The following is a 12,608-nucleotide window of genomic DNA, read 5'->3' as shown; positions in this document are numbered from 1 at the left end:
ACTCCTTCAACTCGAGCACTTTCCACATATTACATAATTATGAGGACATAATAATCTGACCCAAATGTCTTTGGCCTACCAGTACTCGGTAACAAATAACAAATCCTCACAGGTTCAAATTTTTCCACCCTTAAATACTGTCACATAAAGACTCGTAACAAATAACAAACCAACTGATCCGGATCAAAACTATTATAGAACAATAACGATTCAGTTCTATATACATCCCTCGTTATGTATGCTGCCCATATATGTACTTAACCAAATTAATCTTGCGGCAGTAGCCCCAGCTGCTTCCTTGTCTTCCCCACAAAAAGATCTTTAGATTTGATCAGTCCAGGAAGGCGTCCAATACAAGTAGTGTATGGGAACTGTGCAAGGCCATGTTTCCTTCCAAGTGAAACAAGTGCTAGCACCGAATGAGCTTCGTAAGTTGCCATTTTACTCTCTCTTCCTCCTGCAAGCAAGAGCTTTATGTTCTTTGCAGCCACCAAAGCCTGTTTTTGTGCCAAATACCCTTGCTTAATTTCCTGTGGTATGGGATTTCACATGAAAAATGCATTAGACTTGCATTCAAAGAGCACATAGTGCTTCACGTACTAATCAAAGATCCATATAACTAAAGCACATCAAGCCGTTTCATTTCCTCTTCTTTGGTCTCGAGAATACAAGATTACCTAACTATAATCACACAGCATCATTAAGCATACTACTGATTGAGATTGAATATATATCTAACCCTTCCTTTTCTTCTAGTGGAGTGGCACTTACTGTTCTAATTTTGTAGATTGAATACAGAACATTTCCTACCAGAAAGGTCTTAAAATCTGATATGGTCTGAAGCCAGCTATAGATGATGTTTGCAGTAAGAATTTACAAAAACAAAGCAGGAACGGCATGAACTCATGAATTCATATATATTACAATGAAAAACATAATGATACATAAACCAAAAGAACACAAGCCTCAACACTATTCGAAACTTATAAATAACAAGGAGCAAGTTAGCATCATTCTATTAACATATATCTCAATCGTAAACTCGCATCACATTTAAATGGTGCTGCAGATAAAATCTACACAAGTTTTTCTGTTGAACTCTGAGTTATACAGAGTGCTGTTCTACTGATTGAGTGCTTTAAACCTAGAATTATGGAATAAAACAATCAGAGCAACTAAAGAAGATAACTAGGTTGCAGATTGACTTACTTTAATATTAGTAATGTCTCCAACTGCAAAGATGTTTTTTCTCCCTTTGACTCTCAAATTCTCATCAACTATTAATCTCCCAAATTCATCCAAGCTACTCTTCAAAACTGTTTCTTTGAGCCAAGCTGAACCCACACGTTTCCCTGTGCATAGAAAATGACAATCTGCATGAAACGTTTGTCCTTCTGAAGTCTGATATGTTTTGCTTCCAGGTGACTCGGAGATTGTGTTTAAACTGACTGATTGCTCCAGTATCACTTCAACATTCCTTGACTGCAACCAATTAAGAGTCTTGTTTGCAGCTTTTGGTCCAATAAATTCCAACAACCTTGAACCAGTATGAACCAGAGTGATTTTCTTATCTGGGAAGTCAGTAGCAATTTCTCCAGCAAGCTCTACACCAGTAGGTCCTCCTCCAACAATCAAAATGGAATTAGCTGATCTTATCTTCTGATAATCTGCCAATGGAGAGATTAATGTTGATTCAATCACAGTTACAAAAGAACAGTACAATGATATGCACTAAATTTGATTATTCCTAGTAGGCAGCTCTTATATTGTGATTCTTGGGAAATCTTCTAATGCTAGTAAAGTTTTATGTTTCAAAATCTAATTTGAATGCTACATTTGACATATTGACAAACCCTTTGAAAGATTTGCGAACTGCCTTCTTAGTTGTCAGTTTGGCAGTTCATAAAAATGAAAAGACAAAAGAAAGGAAGTCAAGACTGCCATGCAGTCTTACCTTCTTGGTATTCCTTAAGCCTCCCAGTCTTATTTTTAGGAACAGAATCTGCATGGCCAGTGGCAATGACAAGGTAGTCATAGGGAATTAGACGGCCTTCTCCCGTCAATACTTCAGTGTCAGTGATATTGATTGCTCCAGATGTAATAATTTGGCCATTTGTGAGGTAATCTCTATGGTTGATCACAGATCTCTCCCCAAATGATGGCTCCACCATGGTCCTCAAGCTTGCCCATGGAATCTCAAAATATTCCTTCCTGAGTTCAAATTCGTTTCCACTTAGAACAAGAGATCATGATAGTTCTACGCATTTAAAGTTATACCAACTGGCATATATGATGACCATGATCCTCAGCATTTCAGTATTATTAATTATGCTTTAATTGAGGTGAAGAATGAAATTTACAGAGAGAACAGACCTAGCCAAATAAAGTGAGATATGATCCCATAAAAGATAATTACCTAATATCACATATGCTTCATGCAAATTCCTATAACCGAAAGAGAGTACATATCGATCATCAAATTTTTTTAAGTTAATGACCATCCTCAAACTGATGGAATATCATATAAGCAAAGGTCTTCAAAGAAACCAGTCGGGGAATCATCAAATCCAGATTATTCTAGACAACGGGTTTAACTGGTTTCAGTAGATGATACATATACTTCAAGTGAACAATGTCCAAATCAAGTCTTGAAGATGATAAACTATACATGAAACGAATTAATTCTTAACCGAAGTTAGCTAAATCCCTCCCACCCTATGAAATAAATGAATAAAAAGTAGCAAATTTTCTATGCAGTGATCATAGAACCCCACCAAACATCACTATAGGACAAAATTATCTGAAGGAAATTATAAACAACCTCCAATCTAGTAACCAAGCACCCGAAAACAAAATAGCTGTCCCCACTATTAATTTCAATCTACTGAGTCCTAGAAACTTCTGGGTGTCAAGGACCAACAGTAGTTTCGTATCAACGCAAACTGGAGATGGGTATTGTCTAGTTCTAAGAGAATCTTTGTATATATGAAGACATATCAGACCATATCAGGCAACCCAAACATAATTCTTCATACCAAATTGGGCGAGCAATCGAAACAACAGAATCAGAACGAGAAAATCTAAGACAGAGTACGATATATTTCGTAACTGAACTGCTAGATTCAATTTTCCAATCATTCAAACAAAAGAGCATTCAGCTTACTGATCAATGAGGGTGAAATCAGCGCTGAATTGCAGATTTTTTGCGAGAAGCGAGCCAGCAACGCCGCCTCCGATCACCACCACTCGTTTTCTCTCTCCACCACCCAACTCCATCTCTGTTTCTTCTTATCAAAATCGACCACTTCTTCTGGTCCTATTTATTGGCAAAACCCATCACGCATTTAATATGAAGAAATGAAATGTAGGTCAATAATTGAACAGCTAGGTTGACCCAGCAGAAGAGAAAAAGAAGAAGAAGAAGAAGATTAGGTGGGTTTAGTACGGACCGAGTCCTGGGAAGCAGAAGATTCCGTCTCCGGCGAGACCGAGTCACAGCTAGTGCGCTTATAAAGTCGTGAAAATGAAATGCAGAGAGGCCACGCTACACAGATATTTCATGACTCTGTAGTTTTTACTTTTCAGACGCAAAACAAAGATATTTTCTGGGGTTTGTTTTGTCTAACTTATTGCCCCTAATATAAGATTAGGCAAGTAATTTCGACCTGTGATGCAACTGAAGTTGGTAATTTACAGACCCTAAATATCTGGACAGTTTTTTATAAGGGTGTTGTTATTAACACACCTTAAATCTCTATTCACACAATCCTTCTCATTTTTATTCTTTAAATTCACATTTATGTTGGTAAAATGTCTTAACTAACCTTCTTTTGCAAATTTTTTTTTTTTGTATATGATAATACAAATTCAATTGCCCTATTCTATCTTCACACCAAAATCCTTCAAATTCAGAAGACATACAATGTTATCACACTTGTTCATTTTTTGTTTTTGGTCAATCAATCGTTCATTTTTTATTCTACTTTAATTATTTTGCTTCAACAAAATTCGATCAATTTTTTCTAAATCGTGGATTGGTTAACGAAGATAATGAATTTGTTGACATACAACAAGAAGCACTAATGGATGTTGAGGTTCAACTTGAAGACATAGATTTAGAAAATAATTGATCGAAATTTGTTGAAGCAAAATGTCTAGGCTAGAATAAAAAATGAACGAGTGAGTGACCAAAAACAAAAATGAACAAGTGTGATAACATTTCATATCGTATGGAATTGTATGATTTTGGTGCAAAGATAAAACGGGACAGTTGAATTTATATTAGAGAATAGGAAGGGAAATTGCAAAGAAGGTTAGTTAAGACATTTTACTAAAATAAATGTGAATTGAAAAATAAAAAATGAAAAAAGGTGTGTAAATAGATATTTAAGATCTGTTAATAACAATACCCTTTTTAAAAATACTTAGAACTCTACAAGTTTTTGTTCTAAACTATTAACGACTTTTGTTGTTACAAATAAGGACAAACTAAATACATTTTTTAAGTATGTCTGACGTGCTGCTCATCGACCAACTATTAACCTCTTTCACATGTCACCATTCCGTTCATACTTTCATATCTTTTAAGTACCTTTTGTTTTTGTTAAAGATGCATCTCATTAATTCAACAGAAACCCAACGAGAATGGGTATCTAGTGGCCTCATCAAAACATTTTTCAAAGAGACGCGGAAAGAGCACCACACACACAACAATACTAATTATCAGAATTTTGCATCTCAATACAATGATGAAGCCATGGAGGCCCTAACTTTAAATATAGCATAAGATGATCAAGTTTAAGAGCTTCTCTTACAATCCTATGTGCTACCTAAGTGCAATCCCGACTGACATGACCCCAACTACATTGATTCAGCTGCCTCATCAACTCTGTAACTTCATCCACCGCATTCCCTTTCTCACTTGGCTCCTCTGCTTTATCATGGTTAATTAATTAGATGAGATTTGTTTTGTTTTGTATTGGTTTTGTTAGACTTTTATGGATGGGCAACGAACTAGATTATTATACTTTTTTATTTTTTATTTTAAATGGAGGTCCCTTTGGTTTTTGGGTTCTTCCACCAAAATAGAGTTTTGGCTTTGTTAGTCACAAGGGTTGTTTAGCTTCTTCAGTGTAGGTGGGTCATGCATTCGGTAAAAGGTTAAATTCAAAAGGTCTAGTCCACTAATGGAGGTTGTTTTGTATGTGTCTCGTCCTTATCTGTGATTCTAATTCAAAGCAGTAGTGTTTACTGTGATTGTGAACATATGTATTACTGTGTATATTAATGGTCCTTATTACTGATCGTAAACAATTTTGGTTTTGAATTGATGTAATCTTCTCATTTTATTTCTCAATTAAAATTTTATTTGTTTAATTTTAAGCGGATTAGTCCCTCTTTCCAATGCCCAAATTTATTGATCTTATTGCCCCATATAAAAAATTTATTGACTCTAATAAAAAGTTTTGAATTGATGTAATCTCATCTTCTTTCTCAATGTTAAAAACATAGAAAATGCTCTGCTAGGGTATTCTCCCCATCAGCATTTTGGTAGCGCCGTCAAAGGCACGCAGCGGTGCCTGGACACCGAGACCAACGTCAAGCAAGATCACAGGTGGCGAGGAAGCCAAGGCTGATCGGTGTTGTGTGAGGAGGTTGGTGGAATCGGATCTGGCCTGAAGGATAGCGAATCCAATGGTGGGTCATTGTAGTGAGGGGTTCTTTGTTTCTGCTGGCGCTGCAACCTCTGATGGTGGCGAAGCGTCTGACAGCGGCGACGTCTTTGATGGCGGCAACATTTCTGATGACGGCTATTTGGTCGACGTCGGAGGTGATGATGGCAGTAACTCATGTCTGGGTGCCTAGCGTTTGGGTGTCCAGATCAGAAAACTGGGTGATATGGCTGGGCTGCCTCTGGGTCTATTGTGGAGTCCATTTGGGCTTGAGTTCTCCAAGGATTTAGGACCCAGGAGGTATTTTGGATATCTGCTTGATCAATTGTGTTATCCGTATTATTTCGGGTGTACCGTGTTTATGTGCAGGTGGATTGCTCATCTCTACATTCTATAAGAAATCTCAATATAATATTGCTGTGAGTACCACAATTGCATGCCTGGCGAACAATGCTACTAGTGCTGGGACGAATATAGTTTTGATTGGTCTATTGATCTCTTGTATACCCGGATTGCAGATTCTGAACGTTTCGTCTCCAAATCCCAAGGTCGTGGCAATGGTCTCATTGTTGGTAATCATCTTGAGGAGACTGGGAATTTACCCTCAATTGTTTGCTAGTTCCTCTATAAGTGATTCAGAGCAGTATTTTATTGTACATGAATAACTTGTTGGTCTAGTACACCTTCTGGTTTATTCTAGCTTTAAGTCATTTGTGGCTTGTGTCTGCTCCCAAGATTTTTCGGGATGCCATTCTAAACGATTGTAATTGTTAAAATTTCAATGAATTCACTTTTCAAAAAAAAATCTCATCTTCTTTCTCAATCAAAGTTTTATTTGTCTAATTTTAAGAAGATTAGTCCCTCTTCCTAATGCCCAAATTTGTATTGATTTGCCCTTCAATAAACTTTTACTGCCCCTAATAAAAAGTTTAATGACCCCAATAAAACTTTTATTGCAGGGGCAATAAAACTTTTATTGCAGGGGCAATAAAACTTTTATTGCAGGGGCAATAAAATTTAACTTTTATTGGGGCTTAATAAACTCTTAAAACTTTCAAAATTAAGAACATCTTCATTTTTCACTGATTATTGACCCTCAATAAAAAATTTATTGGGGGGTTATTGGGGAGCAATAAAACTTAATAAAAAATTTACTATGGGGCAATAACAGCTTTTATTGGGGGTAAATAAACCTCCTAAAACTTTTATGAGATCTCCAATGACCTCTCGGTGGACCTCCAATGACCTCCGACGACTAGCAAGATCTCCGGAAAGGGTTTGACGACCTCCGGCGAGGTTCCTGTAAACTCTCTGGTGACCTCACTCTCTTTCCTACTTTATCTCTATGTGACATAGGGAAAGAGGAAAAAATAGTCTCAAAAAATAAAAATATGGGCCTCGCTCGGGCTTGCGAATTTTGTTTAAAGAAAAAAAAAAGGACAAATTGTACGTGCAAAATGCCTTTCCTTTGCTATTTTTAGCGCCTACATAGACCTAAAACTATTTGTACTTACAAATTAGTTCTAAAAATCCCTCCTTGAAATATTTTGTTTCAGGTGGACTATAATGTTTTTCAGTAAACTACAAATCTGTGTCGAACCTTCACTCACATATACAAACTACACTATTAGAAAAAAAGAAGCCAAAAAAGTAGACATCCAGTATACCAATAAATTCTTCTATAACTTGAAGTGATTATCAACTCAGTAATTACAACAATGATAGCTTGTAAATGTGGGTGCATGCCAACTTAATTGATCAAATAACACATAAAGGAAAAATGCTTTTCATGGATGTTTTTCTTCAAGTCCCTCCAACCATCAAAGATGAAGCTTCTTAAAAGCCAAAATTTACTATATACTAATTCTCAGTTAACTGTTCATCGGCTTAGTAACAGTGCCGGCTCGAGCCGAGCCGGTTATGTGAAAAGACAGTTATGCCCTTCATTCTTTGTTTAATTGCGATCTCATGTTTGTCCTAGGTATAAAAGGTGTTTTGGGGGTCACAAACGCGATCTTCTCTCTTCGTTTTAGTTTCGCCTCTGCGTTCTTGGGTGATCCGCTTAATTATGATACTATGTTTGGCTCTTTGGGTGATTGACGCGAGCATTCTCTCTCTGTTTCTCTCTTCGTTGTAGGCTGTCGTCTGCGCATCTGGAGGTATGTAGTTGTTGGGGTGCTGGGTTCTGCATGTTATTGTTTTATTCATGTTTGGTCGATTTGGTACTTATTTGTTGGGTTTGTGTGAAAGATTGTTGGGTATACGTCTGATGTAGTGTCTTTGTGACAGATTCTTGGGTGTGTGGCTGATTTGGGTGAAGAGAAGGAGGGTGATTTTGGAGGAAACGGGAGAGGAGTTTCTACATGAGTGAAGGGTGGGTATCGAAATTTCTGACTGTGAAAGTTCGTATTTTTATTTGGTTCCTTTTTCCGTTAGGCTATTGATTTTGATTCTGCATGTTGGGTCTCTACATCCAATTGATTTGGCGTTTTGGTTTTTCTGAAGAGCTCTATGTTTTGGTTTGTTCTTAGGAAGGAGAGGGATGATGAGGTATTAGGGTGATTAGCGTGATCTTCTATGTTTCTTTCTGTGTTCATTCTTGGGTGGTCTTTTCGGATCTACAGGTATCTGCATATTGTTGTTTTGTGTATAGTTGTTCAGTTCGACGCTTATTTGTTGGGTTTTTGTGAGATACTGTTTGGTGTGTGTCTAATTTGATGTTTTCGTGACAGATTCTTCCGTGTGTGATTGATTTGGGGTAGGAGAGGCAGTGTGTTTGTGGACGAAATGAAAGAAGAATTGACAGTGAAAGATTAACGGGTGAGTGAGCTATTGATTTTGGACTAATTTAATTAATTTGGTTTGTGAATAAATCAATTGATTTGTGAGGTAATCGTTTATTGTTTAGGCTGGATCATATCTTTTTGGGGATAGAGATATTCTTTGGAGGCTCTACAAAGAATACGCCTTTAGGTCAGATTTTTTTATTATTATTATTTTTTATTTTTGGTTTTTGTCAGAAAGATCTATATGGGTTTATTATTAATTAGCAATGATTGTTTTGATGGGTTTATTTCGATTTGTTCATAATCTTGAGATTGTGAAGTTTAATTATGGATCAAAGGTTTAATTTGTTTTGATAGTTTTTTTATAAGTTTTGTTATTTGTCAAACACAGAGGAGAGGAATCCTTCTTGCTTGAAAGAAGGAGAAGGAAGAAGAGAGAAGCTTTTGTTTGCTTGAAAGAAAAGAAGTGGAAGGTATTTGATATGATTTGTTGGTTTTGTTTTTGTTTTTTTTTTTTTTAATCTGAGATTCTATGGTTTATCTTTCAGTTTTTTCTTTTTTATTGTAGGAAAGTAATATTGTTTACATTTGGTAGGGATTTGAACAAACAAAAACGAGAAGTGGTGGTATTGCTCTGTTCTCTGATTTTTGGATTGTTGTTCTTTGCTTCCTTGATGCAGTTGCCTTTCTCTTGAGGTATGGTTTGTCATGATTGTTATTTCTTCCTTTTTTTACTTTCTATGTAGACAGATTATTTTACAATATTTTATGGTCATTAATCAATGATCTGATCATCACTGATCATTATTTCTATGGAAACAAGAAATTTGTAATCTGAAAATCGCCTAACAGTTTAATAATATATAATCAGACATTAGTAGAAACTAGGAATCATGGCTTTTCAAAGAAGCTAAACTGTAAAAGTGCATGTCTTTTCCTGCTTTGCTGCATTCATAATTGGAGTCATATCAGTATGATCAAAACAATTCCCACTGCAGGGTCTGTTAGCAGAATATCAGAAGAGATCAGAAACGAGAACTTCTCCCTCTTGCCACCTATCCTATCTTTCAAGATCAGGTAATAACTATATTCCTCTGTTTTTCATATTTATGTCATCTATATTAATTACATATCCATCAATTTTTTTCATACTGGTAGCTTTTGTTTTCCATCATCAAAGTCTAATTCTTTTTATGGTATAATTGGATTTTGTTGAGTAAATATAGTGTTTTTAATTCAAAGGAAGTTTGGTTTTCGATTAGACTGTGTTTACTGAATGTACTATTCTTTGCTTGAAGGCAGCACGAGATAGTTTTTATCTTTTTGATCATATTCAAGAAATATGCATTGTATCATTATGTATCGGCAGTGTAAATTTCCTGGACCGTTTTGGTAGTTTTAATGTTTTGTTGCATGCTTGACAACAGTTGTGTTTATAAAGATAATGTTATGACTTGCTGTCAATGCAGAAAATTGTGGTTGGACACTCCAAGATGATTTACTTTTCACTTGAAATGATGTTTGAAGTTGTTTTTTTTTTTTCGGAACTTATTTACTGCTTCTTTCTTTTTAGGCTTGAAGTTTTAAAGTAGCTCAACTTCCCAGGTGTCCGCTTCCAGGTATGTTTTGATGAAAGCCACTTTGGAATTTTTGTAAAACAACTTTGTACTGTAAACAACATTAGGAATTGCATCTGTCAAGTTATTTCTATTAACCCTTTTGGCTAAACTCTGAGAGATTGAGAGCAATCTCCAGGCCTTGGAATTTGACAAAAGAAGTCTGTGAAGTCATTCATATTTATGGCCTTTTTTTAAATTTTCCATTTAAAAGAAAATATGAGATTATTGAAAAAAGAACTCACTGCTTCTTGCATTTTTAGTATTTTATCCTGTATAAGAAAAATTGGTTTATTGGAAAAAAATCAAAAGAAAGTTTTATTTGGACACTTTAAATCGCTTTCTATTTGGTTATGTTTTTGACATTCTCAATTTCATAACAAATATTCATTTATAGCTTTCCTTTGCTTTATTGAAGCATATTATGTCCCATGTATATCAGTCAAGTTTTCTTCTTCCTAACAGTCCTTATATTTACATATCTGTTTGTTGTGTAGTCCAACGGACTAATTGACTTTTATTTTAGCTGCATTCATGAAATATGTAGAAACTTCTGTGCAATTTTCTGAACAAGAAATCTGACATTCATGAAATAGGTTGCATATAGCTTGCTGCACCAGAACCTTAGAAGCAAGGTAGTTCCTTTTACTTATTGGTTACCATTTGTTCTTTCCTATGTTGTCAAATAAATTCAAGTTCACTGTTTTTGTAAAAAAAAAAAAAAAAAAAAGACCATAGCATTATTGAGATTATGTCATTCCAGCAAAGTATGTGATTACGTTTCAATTGTTTTGTTTATTTTTGTTTGCATACCACATGCTATATTCTATGCTTCATCTTTATGCAGAACTATTTATTTGTTTATTAGATCGATTCTTTACTTCGAGTGGGTTGGTTGCAGTTTATAATTGGTGTTTAATTAATTGTGATTAAATGTATGCTTGGTTAATGTGTTTGAAAATATATGTTAAAGTGCTAGCAGTAGGAAGCAATGAAAGAAAGAGTGAATTAGTTGTTTATTTAAAGTGTTGTTTTTTAGCATTGCAGATTAGCATACAGAGAGCTTGAACAACAACTTCAATTTCAGATATTACTTTGTAAGTTTGATGGATGAATTTGAATTGAAGATCCAAACAGTGAAGCCACAGTCAAGCTTAAAGGAAAACCAGCTGAACAGTTGTTTGGAATAACTTGCAGAGAACTCATAGACAAGTACCCTTATGCTCCACAGGAAACATTGCCACAAGAAATATTGCAAACAAAAAGGCAAATTCACATTTTCCAAATCCAAATCAGTGAGGCAAATGACTTCATAGTGAAAGGTGTCTTTCCAAGCACAAAGAATCAACCAAGTGCCAGCACACCAGCTCATCCACTTTATGACAAAAAAAGATCCGTCGATAAAGGAAGAAGACAACTATTTGCTGCCAATCCAGACAAAAAGCTCCGCAGGTAACAACTACATGCATGTCAATTTCATTTGTTTACCTATCATTTCTTTGACTTCTTCTACAACTTTTTACTTTTACAATAACAGGGAAGGAAGTACTGAATCAGCAACATCATCCACAAACACTATGAACAAGGAAAAAATGGAGTGAACTATCATGTCACTTTTTGTGTAAATAGAAATGGAGGCAACAACTTTTTGGACAACCTCCACAGCTAATCATCACTAGGCTAACAAGCTCTCAGTAACTGATGTCACTTTTGATATAGTCACTAGGTTAGCCTATAAGTAGATCACTGTATTTTGGAGAAGCTGTTTTAACAGCATTTGTAATATATATTTCAACATTACCAAAACACCTATATTAATGGTAATGTTAGCTCCTGATATGAAGCATGAATCAATGTATTTTTGAGAAGCTGTTTTATATATATGTGAACTAAATTCTCTGTCTTTCAAAACTTGCAGAGTCTGAAAACCCGCAGCAAAGTGCGGGCACCTATTCTAGTTCCTACTATAAGAGAGTATAGGGTCGGTCTGATCACATCAGAAGATTATTTGGTTAAAAGCCGTATGGTAACATCCATAAAAATAGATCATCTTAAACAAATTAAGAGAAATAAGTGACAGGAGAATTTGGTTATTTGACGCAATAGTAAAAGAACAGTGAGAAATTTAATCTCCAATCACACTTTTCATTGAGAGAGATTACATGTGGTTGGACTAACACACAACTTGTGCATTTACCAAAATCAGTTGAATTTACCTGTGGAGGATAAAACAAATGGGTAAGTCAAACAGAAATTATCATTCTTATTTAAGGAAAACTGAATTGGGAGAGAATTGAGTCGTACTTTCATTAATAATAGGGGCCTCTTTATATAAAGGATTACAAGCATAGAGATAGAGTTGTACATGGAAACATAATCGTACATTGATTGGATATCTCCTAAGATTCTCCGAGAATATCTCTAATATAAACCTTATTTCAACTAGAGCAAGTAACCTCGAGTTTGGGCCAGACACATATTCTGGATTTACTTGAACACTCTCCCTTGTGTCGCCCAAACATGGTGCTTTTCTC

At 35.4% G+C, this 12,608-nt stretch overlaps 1 protein-coding gene and 1 long non-coding RNA gene across 16 annotated transcripts; one reads left to right on the top strand and one right to left on the bottom strand.

Annotated features, from left to right (window-relative positions):
- On the bottom strand, nucleotides 1-3,610 carry LOC112165964 (apoptosis-inducing factor homolog B). The gene is made up of 5 exons (XM_024302690.2): nucleotides 3,450-3,610; nucleotides 3,164-3,316; nucleotides 1,955-2,211; nucleotides 1,210-1,667; nucleotides 1-530 (listed from the first exon to the last, which is right to left on the bottom strand). Exons 2-5 carry the CDS (start codon nucleotides 3,274-3,276, stop codon nucleotides 267-269), a joined length of 1,092 nt encoding a protein of 363 aa, XP_024158458.1. The 5' UTR covers nucleotides 3,277-3,316; nucleotides 3,450-3,610; the 3' UTR covers nucleotides 1-266.
- A 4,054-nt stretch (nucleotides 3,611-7,664) lies between these two features.
- Nucleotides 7,665-11,955, top strand: LOC112165877. 15 transcript variants are annotated; one of them, XR_002923033.2, is made up of 13 exons: nucleotides 7,666-7,831; nucleotides 7,962-8,046; nucleotides 8,204-8,296; nucleotides 8,405-8,492; nucleotides 8,581-8,645; nucleotides 8,850-8,931; nucleotides 9,054-9,154; nucleotides 9,457-9,535; nucleotides 10,032-10,077; nucleotides 10,671-10,709; nucleotides 11,122-11,171; nucleotides 11,272-11,526; nucleotides 11,612-11,955. It is a non-coding gene; the product is annotated as an uncharacterized LOC112165877 (long non-coding RNA). The 15 variants fall into 15 exon arrangements; XR_002923035.2 differs by having other exon boundaries at nucleotides 11,114-11,171; XR_002923032.2 differs by having other exon boundaries at nucleotides 7,665-7,831; nucleotides 10,601-10,709; nucleotides 11,122-11,526.
- The last annotated feature ends 653 nt before the right edge of the window (nucleotides 11,956-12,608 follow it).

This window comes from Rosa chinensis, chromosome 5 (assembly GCF_002994745.2).
Source record: "Rosa chinensis cultivar Old Blush chromosome 5, RchiOBHm-V2, whole genome shotgun sequence".
Classification (NCBI taxonomy): domain Eukaryota; kingdom Viridiplantae; phylum Streptophyta; class Magnoliopsida; order Rosales; family Rosaceae; genus Rosa; species Rosa chinensis.
The sequence above is the reverse complement of the archived record's forward strand: the minus strand, read 5'-3'. Positions and strand labels throughout refer to the sequence as shown.